This window comes from Gambusia affinis, linkage group LG13 (genome assembly GCF_019740435.1).
Source record: "Gambusia affinis linkage group LG13, SWU_Gaff_1.0, whole genome shotgun sequence".
Lineage (NCBI taxonomy): Eukaryota > Metazoa > Chordata > Actinopteri > Cyprinodontiformes > Poeciliidae > Gambusia > Gambusia affinis.
In genome coordinates this window covers 9,373,151-9,396,590 of record NC_057880.1, presented here as the reverse complement: position 1 = coordinate 9,396,590, position 23,440 = coordinate 9,373,151, and the positions used below count along the sequence as shown (strand labels likewise).

Here is a 23,440-nt window from a genome sequence, read left to right as displayed (position 1 = left end):
ACCACAAGTTCAAGTATTGGAAATCTGAAAAAAAAAAAAAAAAAGCACTGTAGCTGAGAAGAAATAAAAGTCAATCTGTACAACAGATGTACCCAGTCGATAACACATCTCTATAGATATGCAGAGATACAACTTCTCATGATCGCCAAGTTTGAATGAAAATCCCCAGTGTTTGGAAACAAAATATTTTCAAATAGTGTGACAGAAAAGTAAGAGAAACAAAATTTTTTTACCTGACTGCATTGTCCATGCGTGACACAGTGAGGTAGGCAGCCAGGTTCGCTGTGTAGGACGAACACACGATGAGGGTGAAAAGCCACCAGCTGCCCATGACGATACGCAGAGCCACTGAGCCCAGAATTGAGTCGCTGCCTGCAGGGTTGAGATGAAAGTGGTTTACAAGTCCACCCAGAAATGCATATCCCATTTTTACAGATTTTAAACAGGGTGATAAGACATCCCCTCCAGCAGCAGTAAGAGATATTACCTTTTTTCCCTCCAACTTAAGGCTTAGATATAAATATCAATATGAAAACTACTCAAAGTCTTCACAACTCAGAAATAAAGACATCAGGTTTATTATTTGAAACATGAAACAATGGTAATAAACCATTTCAAAGCAATGATCGTCAACTAATCCAAAGATTGCTTTTCTATTGACTGACAGAACATTCCAGTTGGGCTGAAATGGCTCCAATATCTGATTTGGAGTAAATGTCAGCACTGAACCAAGACAACAGATGTGAAATGGAGGTGAACAAAAAACTTAAATATGGCCCAAACTGCACTTCATCATTATCGGGGGTCTTGAAGTCTGATTTATTTCAGCTTATCTGTGGTGATGGTGGCAGGGAAATGTAGGTTTTACCGCTGCAATGTGTAGTGGATTGTTTTCTGCATTTTTTTTTATTGCAGTTCTATTGGATTCTAGAGTGCTTAGATCTTTAAATGCTTTTCTCATCTGTGGTCACATTTGTACAGGTACATAACTTTAAATTAAAATATTGTTGAAAGGTTTCAGCAAGTTAATTCAATTGGTGGAACTCAAATTGTTTACACACAGATTGATACTGCTAATGTTTATTTCTGTTAACTATGTTTACGATCTACAGCCAATAGAAAACCCTTTTTTTTGTATTATTATTTAAGACCAACACATTTTAGAGAAAGCTTAAAGTAAATGCTCTCAACATTTAAGCATCGACAGTCCATGCCTTCTGAGTCTTTTCCAAATTTTGGGTGGGGTGAACTTCCCTATCCTTAACCTGGCAGCTTTCCTCATTGCTATTGAACTTTTTTCAGTTCACATTTTTTCTTCCACTCACCTTTCCACTAACATCCAGATTGAGCTGCTCAGCTTGAACAATAAGCTTTTGTAGCCTAGAGTACTCTATTTTTGGAAGGCATCCAGGACAACCTGCAGTGTCAAGAGTGTCTGAACGGCATAGCATCTCTGCATTTGGAGGAAAATATTTACTTATCGGTCCTCCTACATATTAATGAAATAACTGAAAAATCACATTTGGCTTTTGTTTTATTATTATTACTTGACACCATAACCATGAACACAGATCGCCGTTTATAATTAAACTGAACTTCAGTTCAACTGATTTACTGAAAAGAATACTATTGAAAAGTTACTTTTATTACTCGAGAGATATATCTGCCTGTGGTTTTAACATACAACTGGCATATGTGTAAATATTATAACTGCATGTCATGTAGCAACTGCAGTATTGCTAATTTTTCTTAATGTCTTAAAATTTCTAATTCCTGTTTCTCTCATTTTATGACAAATAAAGAATTTTCTGACATTAGCGTTAGGGTAGTTTTGGTTGTAGTCGTCTGTTGTCTGCAAAGGCATAAAAAAAACGCCTTTAGAAATGCATGAGGAAAAATGTCATCTTGAATCCTGATCCTAAAATGGAAAGCCATGGAAAATGTCACCTGAAAGTTTCAAGAATATGAAAAGTGATGAAAACATATTTGTCTGAATGTGTCACAATCGGCACAGCTGAGCCCTCAGGAAAGCTTAGAGGAAAAAATAAAATAAAACGAAAGGTCTCGTCTGATGTATCATACGACGGCATCAATCATTTTTATTTCACATGGCTCTGAGTTTTTTTTTTTGTTTTTTTTTTTAAGGTTACTGAATGTGAATTGTCCATGTGCAGATTTAATTGGCTCTAAACATGCTCCTCAGTGGGACACGCTTTCATCTATGAAATAAACTGATTAGACACTTTAATAATAATGAAAAAGGTTTTATATCTATTTGGTCCCTGGGATGCTTTGGATTATATCCTACCTCTGAATGACCCCCATATGGAACAAAAGAACAGTTCCTGCTGGGGAAATAAAAAAACAACAACTGTAGTGACACTCGGTTTCTGGGGGTGAACACACAACATAAACCAGCTAAGTGCCAGCACGCCATTATGGATTTCCCAGAATATTTGGATGCCAAGTTTCAACTACTAACAATGGCACACTAAGCATCAGCAGTCAGATCCGTATCAATGCGTCTTACATCAGTCCCTTAGCTCCTTCAAAGAAAAAAAAAAGCACTTGAATCAAAAAGTGGCACCACTGGAACATGAGCCAGAAATGAGAATGTGAAAAAGAATGCTCATAAAAAGGCATGAATTTAGCTTCTCTTAAAATATTGTGGATGTTGGGTTACAAAAGGTTCACAGGCACTACGCCAGACTTTGATAGATGCAGCCTGAGCTTTAAAATTGGTAATTTGTTGCGACCAGACGTACCTGGATCGGCACCAGACGTAAAGATGGGGTGTCCTCCTTCAGAAAGGCACCTTTAAAAATGCTAAGGTGGGCATTGTGCCTGAAATTTTCCATCTACTGAATCAGCATTTGTTGCATGGTGACATCCACATACGTCTTCCTGTTTATTGTAAGTTATTATACCTTAGTGGTTATGACAGCAGCCGGCAGGCACACCGTGTTTGTAAAGTCATAGATCAACTTTTCTGTATTAAAAAAAGTAACATTTTTCCTGATTGGCTTAGAAATGTGCAGTGGAATGAAGACGTTTGTTATTAAATGCTAAAATACTCTTCACATGCTCATCTGCCTTGTTAACTTACGGTGTTGCGTTTATATGCACTATAGCACAGTGGATCTGTATGAATAGACTTTGATCTGGAAGGAATAAAGGTTATTTTTATTTAAATTATTAAAATATCTATCGATAAGTGAAACGTAGAATAAAATAATCCTGCTAAATTTAGATTATTTTGGAGTGAAACTATAAAAAATTACACTTTCACCATTTAATTAAATACATTTTTGGATTAATGTGTTCACTTGGTAAAATATGGAATTTTGTAAAACAGAAAATAAAGCTATTTACATCCATAGGGGCCTAGGTTCAGACATCTGATCTCAAAACAACTTATTCTTTACACTAGGTTGTGAATTTCAACTATCTGTAGGAATTTGTGTGGGTTGGGATGAGAATCCAACAGCATAATCTGAATTAAAAGTACCACAGTACCCAGAGGGTTTTGCACATTTTCAAACAAGATGTATAATTTTACTTGTGTTTTTAATTAACTGACCTTGCTGCACGAAGGCCCCATAGACGATCCAGATGGCGCTCTGAAGTGAGGTAGAGGTGGGAGGTGGCGGATGGCCTGTGTTGCTGTGACATCTGACTGCTTGGATGCGTCGGAGCAGGAAGATCATGATGCCCACTACAGGTATGGCCGCTGCGATGCATGCCCACACGGCCAGGTCGAATGGGGCAAGCAGAGAGAAAATGTTGATCTTTTCCTCAGACTTGCGCATCAGGATTCCCACGGAATAGTCCAGGTAGCGCTTGCTGAAGTCCACTACACTCTCGCGCTCCGGTGTGATGGTGATGGCAGATACAGCCAAGTCAGCTCGCTGTAAAAAAAAAAAAAAGAAAAGAAAAAAAAAGCAGCTGTTTTTTTGTGTTTTTTTTTTGCCAAAACTCATGCATTTGACCAGCATTAGTTTGTTGTTTCTTGATATTTAGGATGTTTAATAGGTAATTTATTATGTTTGTGTTTCTGAAATAACTCAGACTGCAATTACTTGTTTATTCACTCATATTTTTTTTTTTTCTGAATACTTTTCTGTAGGAAAAACATGAAACCAAACAATTGTTAATTTTTGGACTATTTAGTGCAGGTCATTGTATCAATTTCTATTTAGGTTGACCTGCAATATTGCAGCCAGATGAACATAGCTTGTGCAGTGATGGAGGCTTTTCTTCCTAAACTACACAATGAACTAACTTTTAGAAAAATAATTTCAAGACATGCATAGGAATTGCTCTTTTCACGCAATCAAAAAGTACAAACCTTGCTAATGAGTTCTCCAATCATCCCATTCCAGGACCCATTAGGGAGAGTCGAGCCGTACTTCCCATCGCGGACTTGGTAAATATCGTACTTGAAGCCCAGGATCTTGGCGAGGCCATCCAGGACATCGATAGAAAACCCTTTATATCGTTTGGGTTGACCCAGAATGTTTTCTGCCACCATCACAAAAGGTTCCTCCTGTTTTCAACAGAATAATCGTCGATACTTTAAAAAGAAGGTTTCAGATGGTTACAGGTTACAGTCCGGACATAGTAGCATTGAGAAACATATTTTAAGGGCGAGTTTCACGTTCAGACTCTGAGAACTGAGGATGCTTTTACTCAATCACAGACACATCATTTATCTCGATGCACAAAAATCTAATGGTTGGATATAGCGCTTCAAGCAGGACACAATCAGTCATCATAAGATGCCTTCATGAAAAGTTTCTGTATGTTCTCCATTAAACTTCATCCTCATAAAATTGTTTCCTTAGCAACTGTTGATCCATAACAAATGGCACCATGGGAACTGCTATGGTCCATCAACGGGAAAATTGTCATTTCAAATTCATTGGCTTCCCCCCCCCCATGACTCCCCTTTATGAGTGGAAGTGTCATGGCAGTATTAAATAGGTGGAGTGAAAAGAGCCGAGCAGGACGGGGTGGGGGAGGGAAACATGAAAAGAGGAGAGGTGTTAAAATGGGCAGGGGCAAATGACTTGATGAAGTGACACTGCCAGGAGAACGCTGAGCAGAACTTATGTGAATAAATATGGTGGAGGTAAATCATCTGTGAAAAGAGGAAAAATGGAGGGGAGGAGAAATGATTGAGGTAAAGGACGAGGGCAGAGACTCTGTGGTGAAAAAAATGCGGTCTTACTTTTAGAGACGCTGCTGCGCTTTAGTGGTTTTCAGATGCATTATGTTTCCAAGACGAGTGAAAACTTCTTTTTGCAGCATTGAAAAAAAATGTGTGTGGATCTGATGCTTGGGGTGCTCGCACACAATGATCTCACTATTATTTGAAATGGGACATTTTCAACACATTTCAATATACCTTCCTCTAAACTACTGATGACTTTCCAAATGAACACTTCAGATGTGTGAGCTGCTGTGAGTTTTATTGTTTAACCGTCCTCTTAAAGTATGATTGAAACCTGTTGTCAGTGTGTTTAATGTGATGCAGAATCCATTGTAAAATTCAACCTCATGCATGTTGGCGCTTACCTTCCTAACTGCATTCTGGCTCCATTTGTTGACTTGGGCAAAAGTGTTAATAGATTCAGTGACTTTTCACAGCTTACCAGTAATGTCACAATCTTGAGCGTCACTCCCTGCATGCCACTCTCTATCCGGTTCTCCTTGAGGCTTCCGTTCAGGCCACGAGTGGAGTCCCACGATGCCAGCTAAGGGGCGAGAGCAAAGAATCAGATAGGGTAGCAAAATGAACTGTGTAAAAATGGAAATGCAAGTATCCGCTAATGGACAAAGATGCAGATAAATGTTGTGTTAATTATATTTATTTATTTACGAAGCACATTAAAAAAACGGCAGCCATCACACAAAGAGCTGTTCGTGGAATAGCTGCGAGAAAAACAAAACAAAACAAAAAAAGATCCATCACACATGTAAGTCAAGAATCAATTTGCAGAAGAAAATTAAAACAATTCTGCTCGCAGTAATTATCCCCACATTATCGACCATCTTTAATTGATAGTAAGTGGTTCATGTTTGTTTACATCAACCGACTCCCAGCAGTGGAGGGTGATTAAACGGTTTACAAGAAACAGGACCCTTGGTTATAAAAGGAGTCTGCACCATTCTTCACATCGTTCTACACAAATGTGCAAGACTATTAAAATAACAGAAGAGCACTTGAGGTTGACTTCATGCTCCCCAAATTAATCTAGTTTGAGCTTTAGACATCCCACACAATCCTTTACTTTTTAAACTTCTCATTCCACATGGTCAGCCTCTGGAGCCTTGTCTCCGGTCTTCCAGGCTGATGTTTGTTAAATTCTTAATCAGCGCTGCCGGCTGGACAAGGATTCTCAAGGATTCGACACGTCATTTGGAGTGGCCTTTGATTTGAGCTGACAGAACAAGACTCGTGGCCCAAGGTCAAACCACAGTCCTTTTGGGCTTCAGGAAGCACCAAGTGCTATTTTTCCCCCACTGAAATGACCTACACCATAGTGAGATAGAAAATTTGTCTAAAAAAAAAAGAAAAAGTTTTTAAAAGTGTCGTTTTGCTAAATAGATAAATTCCCAGGTAAATAGGTGGATTCCAGCTTTTCAAATTGAAGATGTGCTTTGAAGTCTATGTGCTACCTAGAGCTGCATATTATCGAGGTCAATATTCAGTGTTAGTAAAGAGAAATCTGGATCAACAGACTCTATAGCTGCCACCTGTACTTAAAGCCCTGAAGGATTTGTACCGAACTGAAAATGTACAGTTCAGAAATCATTAACTAAAGAGAACAAGACCAATTTCATTTGATTAAGCTCGTTTTCATTTGTTAAAAGTGGATTTTTTAAATTTTACACATGTGATTCAATAATAATAAAACAAATCTTCAAACATTTTTCTCTGTAAGCTTTAGTACCTTTGGCTATTTTTTTGATAAAGTGTCTCAATCTCTGCAAAACATCTCAAGCTAGGCTAGAGGGAATCATTTGCAAACATCATTCTTGTTGTGAATTTTCTGTGGATTTTGGTCTGACTTTGACTGGACCATTTCTAATACACATGTGTACTTTCTTAAAGAAAATAATTTTCCTTTTTATCTTCTGCTTCAAAATTATGTGATATTTTGTGTTGCTCTGTCACCAGATTGTATTAAACATGGCTGTAGAGAAACACTTTTGCAAGGCATTGGGAATATAGAACGTTATTTTTAGATAGATCAATTGTATCTTGCAGAACTTTCTAATTTGTTCCTTTAGCCAATTAGCACTTGGAACATGAGAGCTTGGTGTTTTTTGAAATTGGTTTTCTGTGCTCTCGTTTTATCTCTGTGCAACTTTGAGGGAAGTACACAGGAACAAGTATATCTGTGTCACCAGCAAGATCCGAACAAACAGTCTTGAAATTACAAGCTGTGCATTTGAAAGAAATCATTACTTCTGATGCACAAAGCTGCAACAGAGGTATTCAACTGTGAAAGAGAAGCATGTCAGGCAAACGGAGCCTGTCGGAAAACGGAGCTAAAATTTCATTATCAGTCTGTCTGTCACAACGGATCTACAGAACTTAGTGCAGTTCATTGCTATGTATAGCTTCACTGCAAACTCATTAATGAAGCGACTCTTGCTTAACGGCACACTAGCTAATGTGTGCTGTATATGTCCCCCTGAAAAGTGTCGCTCAGTAAATGTTTCTTCTAAGCACAGTAATGATGTCAGTTATGTAAAGATTAGTGCATAGGCAGTGTAAGAAGCATTTTGCTGCAAGGATGTCAGAGAAATGTTGATGAGAAAGTAGAACAGGAGTCACTTGTGTGTTGTTAGTACACATCTGCTGGTGGGCAGTGTAATGATGTCAGCTTATTCATCTGTGTTAATGTTAACTGATGTGCCAATAAAAATCTGACATCCACCCGGAAGCTGTTGGTTCTTTGAAAGGTGGCAAACTGCACACTAAAATTAAGCAAAGGCCGAACAGACATGACATCTGACGATGCCCTGTGTTATGGGGTCACTTAGACATGAGTGATGCAAGTTGGAGTCTTTTCAGATTCCCAGGACGTCCTGTGCCTCAATCAATGTGGTTTTACAAGATTCATGTTTTGTCCTGTTTCTGAATTTTTTGGTAATGGAATTTTTCTCCTGGTGGTCGGGAACTTTGCCATGCTTCCGATTTCAGATCTTTTTTTTTTTATTTTATTTTTTTCTACAAGTGCTCATAATAATTCTGCCCATCTGTCTATATGACTGTGCTGTGTGTTTGTGTTTCAAAGTGTGCACTGAGGCAAAATGTCAGTGTGCACTGGCTGCCTCACAGGGGGCTATTTTCTCCATGAGCAGTTTTGTCCTCTATGAAAAACACTGAGCAATCCTTGCTCTGTAAACTGAAGAACACTAAAGAGGAACACTTCTACTTCACAGAGCTTTGCTCACCAGTGTGCCACTGGGAAGGTCACAAACAATAAATATAGCAAAGTCACATCACCTGCAATTACATAGGAAATGTATGGCCATTAATATTTATTAGGCTGCTACTGTGAACATGTTCTGAGGAAAATTCTACTTCAAAGAGGAACTGGACGTCTGCCTAATTTGAGAAATAATGTGCAGTGGTTTGAAAAATTCTCCAATCAAATCTTTTAGGCTTTAGATATATTTGAAATTTGAGGTGAAATTACAAACATAAAGTGGTGTATTAGCATGAACTTGTAGGGAAATAAAATAAAAATGTGTAAAGTGTTAGATGTGCATGTGGGCTTCTACCTTTAATATAATATGCCCAAATAAAATTCACTGCTTCAGTTTGTCTAATGAAGAAAATGATGGTGTGCAACACTGTGTGTTCAACAAACAGAACAAATCCAGCTGTTCTGTGAAAGCCTCACAGGTTTTATTAGAAATTAGTGAGCAAACGTCACAAGGACCAAAGATGACATACAGAAGTTTGTGAAAATAAGCATACTTTTAAAAAAGTTTGACATTTCTGTTTAAATTATCCATAGCAGCAGAAAATGAGATTTGAGGCATGAAAAGATCCATCTGATTTTCATTATGAAATAATCAATATTATGAGTATAAATGAAAATATAAGCAGTGATTATAATTGCTTGCATGACTGGCTGGGTAGTTTGTTCGCATTAGTTTACACAAGATAATAACCAATGGGAGCTTTAAGCACTGAACTGTATGTGTTTTAGACCACAAATTACTGGTGGTGTTAAGTATCTAAATTCACCAGGTTTAAACTGAAACCTAAATAAATTGGCTGGAGCACACATCAATGTTTTTTGTTTGTTTGTTTGTTTTTTCAAATTGTTTCTGCATTAAGAATGCTGACTGAATTGCATATATGCAAATTATTGTATCAGCAAACTCCTATTTCCACTTTCAGTCTGTCACATTCACAGGAAATTTACCCAGTGAAGAGGAAACAACAAAGAGCAGGCACATCAAATGATGTACATTTAAAATAAACAGTTACAGGGACCTATTTTTTTATTATTCTTGACGAGAAGCACATGAAAGAGAATATATTGGCGTGTATAGATGTATTGAGGTATATTCTTCAGTATAACTGTAAGAAGACTTAATCTTTTTACCTTTTGATGGTAAATGATATTTTATTTAACTAGTGGGGTGTGGCCTGAAAATATTCGTTTATCCAGTGTCATTTTAATTATTTTATGTTTTTAACAAACTCAGGCAGTTTAGAATTATGGCCGATATAACTGTAAAGGTGAACTGCTTACGTAAATTTTTTTTTTAGAGATCTGAATGAGTCTGAAAATGCTATTGCTAATGCTGTCATTATCCATTGCAATCTGACCCTACCTCTCCAACATTCTTCACTCACAAGATGTGCTTTAAGGAGCTCACAGTACTTTTTAAAATTGAGATTATTTTTCATAATTGACAGAGGGATTTCAGTCTAAGGAGATGTTGGGCACTATTAAAATAGACCAATTTGGAAAAAAAAAAATGTTTCACTTTGCAGGTGAGTATTTATTTATCATGAATGTAGCAAGTAATTGGAATTGTGCCAAAACTTTTAATAAGATAAAAATGAGCCATTAAACAAAAAAGCACTTACTTGTTTTTAGTTTTTGTGCACCTGTGGGAGAGATTCCACGCAGCCAAGGGGCATTTTAAAAACACTACGGAGCCAGAACGTGCCTTTATGAAAGCCATGCTTCTCGGCACTTTGCAAATTAATTGTTGGATCAACACTCCCATCAGCCCCCCGCAGATCTATTGTTGGCAAGACAAAAGTGCCCTTTAGAGAATATTTAATGTCATTTGTGCTTGATGAGTCAGTGAGGAATTATTTTGAGCAGTGGCAGAATGTGGCGGCTTTAAACCACTGCATCATTTACATGCTGCATGCTGTGTTGCACATTAAAGCTCATGGGAAACTCTGCATCCATTATCATCAAGATCAGCAGTTGTGTCTTGAAGGGTGATGATGGCCAATAAGAAAATTCTGATCTAACTTTGTGACTAATACACATGGGCTCCTACACTTGATTCATCTTCAGTGTGTTAAGTGTTAGTTGGCTCTTATCGGTGCAGAATGTCTAAGTATGCTTATTTTGGGAAGATGGATTTTGCTAGATCAGCTGGGTTGTTGAGTTTTAAGGCATTAAAAGTAGAACATTTTTATTGACTTATTATGACAACTGAGCTAAAATTCAACTGTGCTTTGGAAGAAAAATGCTATATTTTTGAGTGAGTTATGCTAAATTCAGAAGTAAAATGCATACTTCTTTTAAGTATATCTGTAAGAAGTAAACTCAAAAATACATTGGAATGGTGAAACATCTAGAGTTGTAGAAAACAAAGTTACTGCATGTTAGAGATCTAGATTTTTTTTAAAAATCCCTCACTCACCTTTACAATTTTGCCTTTAAATGTTAGATCTTCCACAGCCAACCAACTGTTGTTGGAAAAATTATTTAGATGTGTTAAATTCCCGATTCAAACGAGGCTGAATTTTAAATGTAACATAATTCAGCTGATTGTCTTTTGTCAGAATTTTTTATAAGCCACATTTGGAGGCCTCAACAATCACCTGTGTCTCTTATTACCTGACAACAAGTGTAAAGACTTGTGTGTCTAGCCAGGCGGTCAGCTGCACAGGAGCACCACAGGGGACTGTACTCTCACCACTCCTTTTCACTCTGTTCACCTCCTACTTCCAGATCAAGTGAGAGTCCTGTCATCTGCAGAAATACTCAGATGACTGATGATGATTGTTGGGTGTACAAAAGATGGACAAGACGTTGAGAACTGAGAGCTGGTGGACCACTTTGAGTCATAATGTTGGAGTTGTCGTCTTTTGTGAGAACAAAACAAAAGAGATGATCGGGGATTTCAAGACAAACAGGGCGGGGTCAAACTCTTTTTCTATTGTGGGGGACAAAGTGCAGGTGTTGGAGGAGTACAAATACTTCAATGTTCGCTTGGACAACAGACTAGACTGAAGGTGCAACAGTAAAACTATTTAGAAAACGAGACAGAAGAGATTGTGTTATGTTCTAGAAACTGCTCGGGAACCTTTGGAGATTATTGTGCAGGGAAGGAGCTCAAATCAGAAAATCAAGAAAGTCGTGACAATGCTGAGCATCCTCTTCATCAGACTAGTATACAGCAATAACATATTTTCAAAGGCTCCTTCAGATCTGATGTAATACCACTACAGAAGAAACTGTAATGGCAGGTTGGAAAGGATTCATTGATGATTACCAGACATTTCATTGACTTCAGCTTATCCACGATCCCCAAAGATCACAGAGAGAAAGAGAGAGAGAGACCAAAAGAGACCACAGTGACTGGATCGGGGACTCTTGGATTCGATTTATTTTTTCAGAGCAAAGATTTAAATGCTGATGCGTCTAGAGTTCATTCGAAAAACATCTGCGTATGAGATATAGAATGAGAATATAATAATTTTTATTTTAAGTGTTAAAAATATGATTTTGATTAATGACAGTCCCGTTGAAGAAACATTTGAGAAATGATCTACAGCATTATGCGTGTAGGAGCAATTACATTCAAATAAACCAACTTTTCTCCATGGGAGCTCAACGTAAGCTGGAAGTCATTAGGAATATCTGCTTAGAGACGAGCTGACACATCAATAAGACCAAACCGGGAAACCAAAACAACAACAACGGTATCGATCACTCTGCATCAGCAGTGGATGGTGCAGAAATCTCACAGTAGCCATTCTGGAAATAGTATTTCAGTCTTCATTACAGTTTCTAACCAGAAAGACGCCTCATCTAAGAGCCATCAGGCCAGGAAGAAAATGGACTGAATGCAGATAAATGATGATGGAGAGGGAGGAAAGCAGGTCTAAAAAATGAGAGTAAAAGGTTAAGAGAGACTAGAGGAGGCAACCACAGAAGAGAGGTGAAAGAGGAGGAGGTCTGGACGTTAGAAAACATAAAAGTAAGAGGGGGACGAAATGATAAATGCGGTGAGGGCTTGGTAGGAGCAGCACACTGTGGAATCACAGTTTCAAATAAACAAGAACTTTGATTCAACCTGCAAAGAATATCTTGCAGTTATATTTCCTTTTAAGTTATTGTTTTGGAGTAAAGAGTACGGTGTATATATGCAGCGACTCCATACATATCTGTTTGTTTTCTAGCAGTATAGAGGTTCTTCCCAGTGGTGCAGGTACACAAACAAACCTGGTAATGAACAACAGCACTGACAGCGCATACGTTTCCATTATACCTGCTGCTAATGATCTCCAGAAACCTGCACCCAAATGTTGGCCTGTTTCCTGCTGCTCCTGCATTTACCTGTTTGGACTTCCCATGTGCATTAATGGTACATTTATAAGTGGGCCTCTACTGTTTGCAATGTGCTCTTCGGATGACTAACATGGATGTGTCTTCGTTTTTTAATGTAAGCGTGTATCTTCCTTCTTAATGGCCATGTTATGATGAATTGGTTTGAATGACTTTAGTCAGGCTGAGTGGTGATTAAATCTTCATTAATGCTTCTGGTCAGTCCTGCTCTACATAGATTACCAAGAAACCTGATTCTTCTTCATTCAGGGAGAAGGCCCTGACTGAATCAGGACAAAAAGCGACAAATTACAGTTCATAACGGAGTGCATAAATAACACTCTCAATCTCTGTTTAGCCACACGGCACTCATATTTCGCAGTAATAAGTCAACAATAGCCTATAGCTAGCTTGTATTTAAACTAGTGAATGTAGCTTCTGTGAATTGAGATATAAAATGAGGAAGTTTACAAGTTGTGTGTTTCATGTTTTTTTGTGTGTGGTTAATCTAAGATTCTAGCAACTTTGTGAAGCTCAAGAGGTCCAAAATAGGGTTTCTGACATTTATCACATTAATATTTAAGCACAGTGAGCACTAGATGATCCAGACACAGCTATTCTGTGTGTGGATGTTATGGTTAATTCTCAGGAGAATATAAGAAAAGAAAACCCACATGCATATGCAATTCTGATGCTGTTCCACTATCCTTGTATCTTTCCACTGCTAGACCAAATTTTTAAAGATCTTTTATGTCCAACAAAATGGGTAAAAAAAAAAAGTTTGAATAGAAAAACACATAACCTACAGGAAAGCTGGTCTAATGAATATGTGCCTAATCTAAAGTATATTTGCATGGAGAATGGGTTAATAACAAATGGTTAGTTGGGTAGTTGTACTGAAATATACAGGCCATTTTCATCAGAAGTTCTCTCAGCACCTTGGACAGCTATGTAAGTCAGCAGAAAATTGAATCTACCCACTAAAAGCCTCCTGAATGGACTTTCATAAGAAAGCTCTAATTGACCTGTCTTCAGCATATTGCACAGACTATACAACCGGGACATGGCGCAGACACATTTTTATATTGAACTAAAAGCTGTGGCTTTTCTTTGAAACAAATTGCATGAAAGTTATTTTCTGACATTCAAGTTGCTAGCTTGCCACAGGGAAAATATGTCACAAACTATGTAGGAGAGAAAACAGACTGACCCGTTTCACATCTTTCACAAATGTCTCACTGTAGCTAGTCCCAAGAATCTCAAACTGTACGTGGGAATTGGAGCCTTCAGCACGGAAGTCCATCAATCCGGTCAGGCCGCTGATCCGTCCCTGTTGCAACAAAAATAATAATAGTAATAATAATTTATAATAATAATAAACAGCTGTTCAATGGCTAAAAATAGCATAATTTGCTGTGTATAAGAAGAAAAGAAAATAAAAAAAATCTTATGACACTTAAAAGTTTGTTAGCTGATTTAGATAACATGAGGCCGCATATTTAGAATTTTGCTTCACTTGGATTTTTCAATAGGGCGAGATAATTTCAATTTTTGGAATAAAATCAATGTGCTCCAGAAAAACGAATCTCATTTTAAGATTGCATGTGGTAAAGTAACACAATGTTCCCTGCCTTATTTCTTCAGACCTCATTGAGCCATCTTATGTCACATCTAAAATTAAACCACCACCACTCTGTGCAACAATAATAAAAATACATTATTAGATTGAGGTGGATGAGATCAAAGGCTTCTCCAATATTGGGGGCTTTTTTTCATTGAAAGAACTAAGAAGGCCACATAAATTTAACAAGATCAAAGCCCGGATACTGCCATAAATCCATCCTGAAACCAGGGATAGAGTTTGCATTTAATAATCAGCTTCCTCTGGGCTTTCAATAATAAAACACACACACACACATTTCCATGAGCAGCATTGTGCTTCATCTGTTAAAATAGTTTGTTTGATTGTATAAATACATGCTTTCTACTGTATTTAGAAAAAATATACAGTAGATATTTGATTATATTATATTTAATATAATCCTATATAAAATTTTTAATCAGACATGTATAGGTTTTATGAACAATTTATATCTACAATATAGTTTTTTTTAAAGTCAGTTTTATTTGCACATCGCATTTCAGGAACAAGGCAGTTTAAAGTGCTTTGCATGTTAAACACACAACAGACTAATCAATTATATTAGGAAGAGCAAACAGTGAACAAACATTACATTAATTCAAATACTGTGATCAAACTGATCATCAAATGTTGAATGAAGACTAGAATTATTGCTCCAGGCATTATTAATCTATGCCTACTCTAAGTAAGCGGGTATTTATCCTTGATTTTTCCCAACTATTTTGCAGTTTTCTTTAAATTTGTGATAGATTAGAGGAGTATAAAAACTGAATGATGCTTCTCCATGTTTAGTTCTGGGGATGCAGAGTTTACTACCAGAAAACCTGAGTTTGCATAAAAGACTTTAAGAAACACTCAAGGAATACTTTTGATGCTTTGATATTTTTGATTAATTACAGCACGACGTAAAGCTAAAAACAGTCAGAAAATAACATCTTTAGAACGTTCAATTAAAGTCAAAGGGTCATGTAGTATCAAAGGCTTTATTATAGCCTTTGATAAAATTACGACAACACTGCTTGTTACAAAGAAAAGTTTGATTAAAAAAAAGTCTCTTACCTTTTGAATGGTGTCCAGCATAGACCATCCTCCATTCCACGGTTTTGTGGACTTCCTCATGCAGTTTAGACTGGCCATACTGTGCCACTTCCTATCCTCCAGTTTCCTATAGAAGGCGTTCGCCAGCATCAAAACACTATCATACAGGTAGAGATTGGACACCTGTTGGAGAATAAAAAACCCTTCACTTTAAGGAAAATAACTCCGCAGCACAGAAACGATTCAACAAAGAAACAATATTGTAATTTTTTTGGGTCCCAGAAGACAACCCTTCTGAAGTTCACCCTTGTCTGTAATGTAGAGTAAGAGAAAGTTTCTGTTCTTCAGATTGCAAGGTTGAATTGATTTTCTTTTTTTCTAGGTGTGCTCCTTACTTGAAAGTTTAGGGGAACTCTTTGTTCTCTTCACAAAAATCTGCTTTTCTCCTCATTCGTCTGTCCACTGATTTTATTTTAAGGATACTCTTAGGTGAGTCAGTGAGATTTAATTGCTGTTCTGCCTTGGAAGCTGATGCTCTTCTTGCACAGTAAGAAGTTTTTTATGATAAAGTAGGAAAAATTTAATGGTATTTTGGAGCGACATGGTTAAATTTACTCCTCGCATTGGGCTTTAGTATTGCCAATAATTCAACCATTTCCGCCCCATGGACACAGCAGTGGATCCTTCCCGGATTCAGCCAGGGTGTGACAATTGATTTAACACTGAAGGTTTTCTAGGTCAATTCAAAGTAAACTTTCCCCCAGAAAACTATCATCACAATATTGGCAGCTAACCCGGGCATTCAGTTAGTCAGTTCCCACTCCAAGGCTCTCGTTGGTAGGAAATTCTCCGAATCGGCTTCGCTTGCCTCCAGGTGAGTGAGTCAGGAGCTGAATCCAGGTGAAACTCAGTTCAGTATGTCTCAGGTCACATAAAAGCCATTTAGCTTCGAATGGAGGTTTTTTTTTTACTGCCATCTTTTAACCGTTAAACTGTTCAGATTAATGATTTTACTGCCATTACCGGATATATTTAACCTCGTTTATGTGAATTATTGAAGACATTGGGTGCACACACCACATGGTTTGGCCATCTGTATGTTGTGATGATTAACTGTGCAATTAGCATTTCAGTAGAGCCATAGGGAAACAGTTATTCCAATCATGATCGACTGAGTCAAACAAAAGTCTTAGAAACGTATAGGAGGAAAACCAAGCTATTTCAACCCCTTTTAGAAAACACTTCAAGCCTGATCTTGAACACTTACCATCTCTGTGTGGTTTCCAAGTGGACTGACCTGGCAACTGTGCTTAGAACAAAGATGCAACAAATCAACTTTTCCCATTATTGGGGATTTCCTGGCTAAAATGGGATGACTAACTAGTACTTTAGCCATAGATAATTTCTGAATTGACCTTTAAAATTAAGTAAAACTGAGATAAGTAGTGCCTTATGAGTCTAAGGTCAAATGCATCTGGTGTGGATTGTTAAAAATAATATAGTTTTTTTCAATATTTTCTGTCAGGATAAATTATCATGGTTCGACCTATACTGGAGAAACATTCGATACCACACGAGTTTGTGACATCTTTCTAATAAATTGATTTTGTGGTGATTTTGACATAAATTTCAGTGGAACATTAATTAAAACAAGCTTCCATAGCATAAGATAGCAATTTACTTAGTTATGCTGGTAATTCCCAGGAAACACTGCTGCAGTAATTTGTATTCATAGGCATCCATGTCTCTCATAATTATCTTGCCAAGGGAGTTTAATATACATTCACTTGCATACATAATCAGTTCATATTTGCAATTTCCTGACATTCAGCAGCTCCACTGTGGCTGAATGTCTATTCTAAACAGAAATCAAAGACTAAAATATATATATATGTAGAATACATATATTTGACATGGAATGAAAAGCATACAAAGATTTGAAATGACTAATTCTGTTATGCATTTGTACACACCACTCCCTTACTCTGAATCCCACTAGAAATCGCGTCTGGCATAGTGCTAGAGCGGGCGAAACATAGAGTAAGGCTCACCAACACAACCATCCAGGGTTAGATTTCAAACCTTGAACTTGGTGACATGTTATTTGCTGGGAATGGTTGTCCTGCAATATTTACTGAAGGAGTTATACGTTCAGTTTTTAAATGATGCACAGAAATTCATTAGTTTTATTTACCTCCAGTGACTGCAGGTAGCCTTCCTGTGGATCACACAGCAGGGATGAAATGCGATGATTGTTCCTCATGCATCGAACATTGGTGTCCCTCCACAGTGGGAAAACCTGACGAATGATTGTCATCCGCCCCAGCGAGCTGTGAATCAACTCCATTATATCTGCATCGCTCACCTCCTGAAGATGAACATAACAGAGACGTTTTATTTCCATGTGGCTTCGGTTGAGATAGTAACGACGCTCAGCCTGAAAATGTCAGCCTGGGATTGTTGCACAGTGAGCGGTCATGAAGAAATCTGAGTGGGGAACAGACGGTCTTGAAGGATGCTGGCGGTGCTGTCCTCTTCAGCAGCTAGAATTTGAAACGCCGCTCAAGAATGATGAGTGCATGAGTGAGCAGGTAAAATAGTGCAATTGGTTGAGATATCAACTTGATAATTTATTTTCTGTACATACAAATTGATTGAGCAAATAAGATTTAGTGACATCTTTACTCAAACAAAAGAATCCAGATTAATCACATCTACAAGTTAAAGCTAATAATACATATGAATTTCTTATCCTAGCGGGGAAAAAAACTAAATATAAAAAGCTTACTTCTGGTTCCCTCTTTCTTTTTTTTCTTTTTTTCCCAGAGAGCTGGGGTTGTATTGAGGATCAGATCCATATTCATGAGACACAGCCTGTTGCTGCTTCCTGTTATTCTCCAGAGCAGGATAGTGGTCAATGCTGAGGCAGACAGCGAGTCTCATGAGAAACACTGGATTCATATACTACCTGACAAAGCTGTGAGGTTACTGGCGGGTCGAAACTCAAAGACTGATATATTCCTGACCACACATGCCTGAATAATAAAAAAGAAAAAGAAAAACATCCCCTCGATCCTTGTTCACAGTCATCCCTTTTTCACCAATCCTTCTGTTTTTACTGCTGGTGAGCTGAGACAGTTTAGTGTGTTTTCTCCTGGCCTTTGTGATCCCGTGAGAAGAACATGACAATATTTAGACAATAGAATGGGAAAATATCACTAATAAGTCAAGATGTGAGATGCTGATAAACTCCTAATCAAGATGAATGCTAAAATAGAATCAGAAGGTGTTTTAATGTAGTGGGATGCTGTTGATGCACATGGATTTGTAATTAGGTTGTTATACCTTTTCAGCAGATTTTCAGCTGAAATTACACAGTAAAAATGTTACATGAAAGACATAATTTAGTTTTTTTATTTTTTACATCACAGACTCTGGGAACTCAAGTAGTCGAATCTGTTTCCCACATCGTTCCATCTAACTGTGCGTTTTTTTATTTACCTTTAATGTGTGCCTTTTTCTGATTGATATGTAAAAAAGTTTTTCTTAACTTCTTTCATCGTTGTCATCATTGCACAGCGTGAGGTAAAGACTCCTCGGGTGTTTTTTGTTTTTTTTTTGCTCATCTATTTTTTTCCTCTGCCTCTGTCTGACTCTTCGAGACCAGTCAGGTGGAAAGCATGAATATTCATGAGTTGGTGCGACACATTAATCAGACAAATTATGTCGCTTGGCTCACCGAGCTGAACCCTATGTCCAAGTTAATAACTGATAGTGCCACCCAGTCCAAGTGTTCTGTTATAATCCCTGGTGGCATTCGTGTCAGAACTTGACCCAGCAATAAGACTGACCAACAGGATCTGGACCTGAAACATGGAACATTTATCCTGTGTGTGGAAAAAAAAAACAACAAAAAAAAAACAGACCTGTACTGTAGTATTTAATGTCTAACTTATCTGGAAAAAATGTTTTCAAAACAGTCATAACTACTTTGAAGTGAAAAGATGCAAACTTTGCATCTTTGCACTTTGCAAGTCAGTATAACTACTTTATGGATCACTAATCGAACTGCTCTGTAAAAGATTTGAAAAGCCCATGAGTCAAATCACAAAATTGTTTTTGACAGATGCAGATCACACACAAACCGCTGCTGAGATCTACAGTTATCACATAATTACATCAGTGGAGTAGCTTAGATTGCTGAGAGCATTAATACAGCACAGTCATGTCTCAATGACGGCTGATGACCAAAATACATTAATCTAATCAAGTTTGGCTGATAGACAGGCTAAATTAGCCCCTCTGTGCTGCTTATTGCATGTTATTAATCTTTTATGAGCAATAAACGTTTTTTTTCTTGTTTTTTTTTTTTCTCACCCGTAATTATGACAGTCATTTAAATGGAAGCTATGGTGGTTTTTGAAACTGTGCACAGCTGAGAGAGAGTGGGTGGTAACAATGAAAAACAAAACACTGTGGGCATAAGGCTTTAGCTTGACTTTCTCTTGGATACTTTCATCCAGCAAAGGGTTTGGATGTGATTACAGTTAACCAAAAATCTGCTGAATTTTGCTAAATTTTTATCAATTATCAGGACAATCGTTTTCCATATGTAAACAATTACTTGAATATGGAAAATGTGGAAAACTCAAGTTTTAAACCCCAGTCAGTAAACGAAAGTCAGCATTATGAGTAGCGACGGAGGTCAAAAAGGCTTGCTTTGATTTGCTTTTATACTAAAACAGGCAAATATAAAATGATGTTCAGCATCACCTTGCAGGAATGGCACAAGATCTTGTGATATTAAAATATTACCACAATTCTTATCAAAGTAAATCTCCTTTGCAATAAACTGTGCAACTGCTGCCATTGAGGGACTTTTTCTGGCAGAAAATGTTTAAGCTACTATCAACATTGGATGTGGATGTGATTTAAACATGCATTTATTATTGAGATTTTTATCTTGTAGAATGAGATAAAATACTTTCAGTTATTGACTGGCCGTATTGACTCTCAGAAATGTAAGATGTTATCAGGGAACCCGAGAGCACAATTTTTTTTTCTGACGAAGTCTGAACTGCATATGATCCTTAAGATTAAAATCTGAAATATTGTTGCTGAAAAAACCTGAACAAGATAAATCAACACCGAATAAAAATGTAATAAAAAACAGTGAAAACTACAAAATCTTTATCTTGTTTGTGAAAACACATAAAGGACAATTTTTAAAAATATATGATATGATTAGATAACTTACTTTGAAAACAAAACACATTTAATCTTTAGCTTTCAAAAAATATTTTTTCAAAATCCCATCTCCTTTTTTGAACCCAGTCAAGTAATGTTTTGTCTTATAGGTGAACATTTATGTCCCTAGAGATAGTTTTTTCATGCAGTTTGTAGCTTGGAGTTTGATTCAGTACATCTAGACAAAGTTGAGCTTTCCTTAGGCTTCCCATAATATTATACTGACCTAACCCATAGGAAAAGTAAGGGAAGGTTGGCCATGAGTATTTTAGTTCTTACCTGTATTCTAAAATGGCTAAATGGAACATGCATGATACATGCTGCAGTCCATCTAGATGTTTCCAGAAACCATATTTTGTCTGGTGAAAATCAAAAAATTTAAAACACTATTTTCACTATTTTCTTAATAAACAGCTTGGTGTCAAAGGCCAAAACGCAACACTGTTTCATTGTGAGATATCTTGGGGCGTTTCAGTTTGGTCAGGAGTGAAGTTTGGAGTAGAAATGTGCCCTTTGACCAAAGAGGTTAACACCTAGAAAGAGTTGGCACAGTTGGCACATAGAGTGTGGTAAGGCAAGACAAAAAAAAAAAAAGTTGGATAATTTTTTTACGGAGGTCTTTTAACAGCCCAGAGCAACAGCTTGAGCCAATAATTTACAGTCATAACACTAACAAGTGATACTGAAAAAGGCCAAGAGTAAGCACAGCAAAAATCATTATCTCTACTTGTTCTTCTGCTGAGGATTTCATCACAGTAATGGAGAATGAATTACAGTCTAACTTAGCAGGTCTTGGTGTAATGTGAGTTGGGGACATATTAACCTCTTTGATAACTGAATTGCTCCAATGCATTTAACTTCTGTAACATTTAAATATGATGGCTCATAAAGAGAGGTCCATTTTAAATTTATCACCATGAAACTGAGTATCTCTTGGGGCTACAACTTCTGAGTTAATACAAAAAAATTTGACATTTAAATTGGATTTCTGCATGGATGCTCAATGCGGTTAATGACAGGAAGCACCTCAACATCAAACCTAGTGTTTTGATAGCAGCCGTTTCATACAGCCATTTCGATATAATTGAAAGTTAAGTATTTCTTCACTGCACAGACTCTGTCTTAAGTAATAAACCTACTAATCACTAAGCGTTGGGTGGCAGAGATTGCATCAGAAGAATTGTTTCCGTCTCAGTGGCTTGATAGGCAGTCACCCATCATCAGTCATATCATGACTGTCCTTTTTCGCTGTGTCACAGCAGGCGTAGCCACCTAATCCATCAAACACTTTCATGTGTCACTGTCCAACATTTCAAAGCGGAAGAAAACAACAACAAATCCTTCCGCGATGTGCAATCCATCTGAATCAACCAGATTGTGTCAGATGTGGATCGCTGTGCTGGCAGTTGGAGCAACCTGGTTTAGCGGGTGGTTTCCTGAAATACACGCCCGCCTATTATTCCTGTGCCCCTTGGCCCAAATCACATTATGGCAAACCATTTCAAAGCTTTTACATTGTACACCAAGAACACATTGGTCAGTCTTTTTTAGACAAAGTAGTTTAGAAATAATGGAATAAAGCTGTGGCCTTCAGATTCACTTTGTTCAAATCCAGGCCATGCTAAAGCTACAATTGTACAAGCAGCATGCTTAGAAAAGAATGGATGTCTTAGAATATAAAGCGCCTTAGTAATAATAATGTTTTGACTGAAAAAAGATAGGTCACTTGACCTCACCCAGCCTAGAGACCAGCATAATTTGTGCATATGAAAATTTGAGCATGTGTGCGTAGGTGTGCACATGTGGGCTAGCAATGCAACACAAGAAAGTTGAGCAATGTTCAACTTTTGTTGCCATCTGCTGTTGCAGAAAATTTTCACCTTTCGCTGTTGTTCGTTACTCCCTGTGTGTCGGGTCCACAACAGCGTGCTGCTTTGAACTCGGTAACAGAGAGGCTTTTAGGTTAAAATATCTGGTCGATTAATCTGCATTGTGTCATATTAATGCAATAAAATGTCCAGATTAGTCACATTTTCTGGTATGCATAACTTGTTCTTATATAACTAATATGTCAACCATTTAAAATTTTAAATATACAAATGTGGGCATTGATGCCAGTTGGTCCATCTGACTGTTTGAGATGTCAATGTCTACCAATTTATATTTTGATAATGATTACTATTCAATATATTATGCACCTCAAAAATTTATGCTGCTTCTTTTTTAATGCAGACATACTTGGGAAATAACTACACGAGACTTAATTAGTACTGATAAATCTATTAACATTGTGATTACAGACTTTTAAAGTGTAAAGAATGTCTATCAGGCAAAAAAAAAAAAAACTAAATAAATTTTTTTTGTAATGAAGGTGAGGGTAATATTTTGGTTTTTCGGTTACATTTTGCTTGTGATTGCTGCGATGTATTCCATCTGAATTATTCTCAATGTGAACTATCATCAGCTTTTAACATTGACAGCTACATTCATCATACCGGTTGTACTGGCGGTAGATTTGCATAAAGGTTTGTCAGGAGAGCTGAATGAAAAGCGAGGCCTTATTTTGACTTTGTGGAGTCGTAAGTGTGATGGGAGCTCAGGAAGCTGACTAATAAAATGACAATGAGTTTCACGATCACCTGGTTAAAAATGTGCATTTCAACTGAGTCCTGGTCAGCAG

At 37.3% G+C, this 23,440-nt stretch overlaps 1 protein-coding gene across 7 annotated transcripts in view; it reads right to left on the bottom strand.

The window, feature by feature from the left end:
* Positions 1–23,440, bottom strand: part of grid1a (glutamate receptor, ionotropic, delta 1a) — a 356,932-nt gene that overhangs the window by 14,497 nt on the left and 318,995 nt on the right. For all 7 annotated transcript variants that reach the window (XM_044135670.1, XM_044135669.1, XM_044135674.1 and 4 more), the window contains 7 exons: positions 17,708–17,881; positions 15,535–15,696; positions 14,044–14,163; positions 5,655–5,756; positions 4,349–4,546; positions 3,581–3,908; positions 234–372 (listed from right to left, as the gene is read on the bottom strand). In XM_044135670.1, coding sequence (XP_043991605.1) covers positions 234–372; positions 3,581–3,908; positions 4,349–4,546; positions 5,655–5,756; positions 14,044–14,163; positions 15,535–15,696; positions 17,708–17,881 — 1,223 coding nt within the window. The remainder of the gene's footprint in view (positions 1–233; positions 373–3,580; positions 3,909–4,348; positions 4,547–5,654; positions 5,757–14,043; positions 14,164–15,534; positions 15,697–17,707; positions 17,882–23,440) is intronic.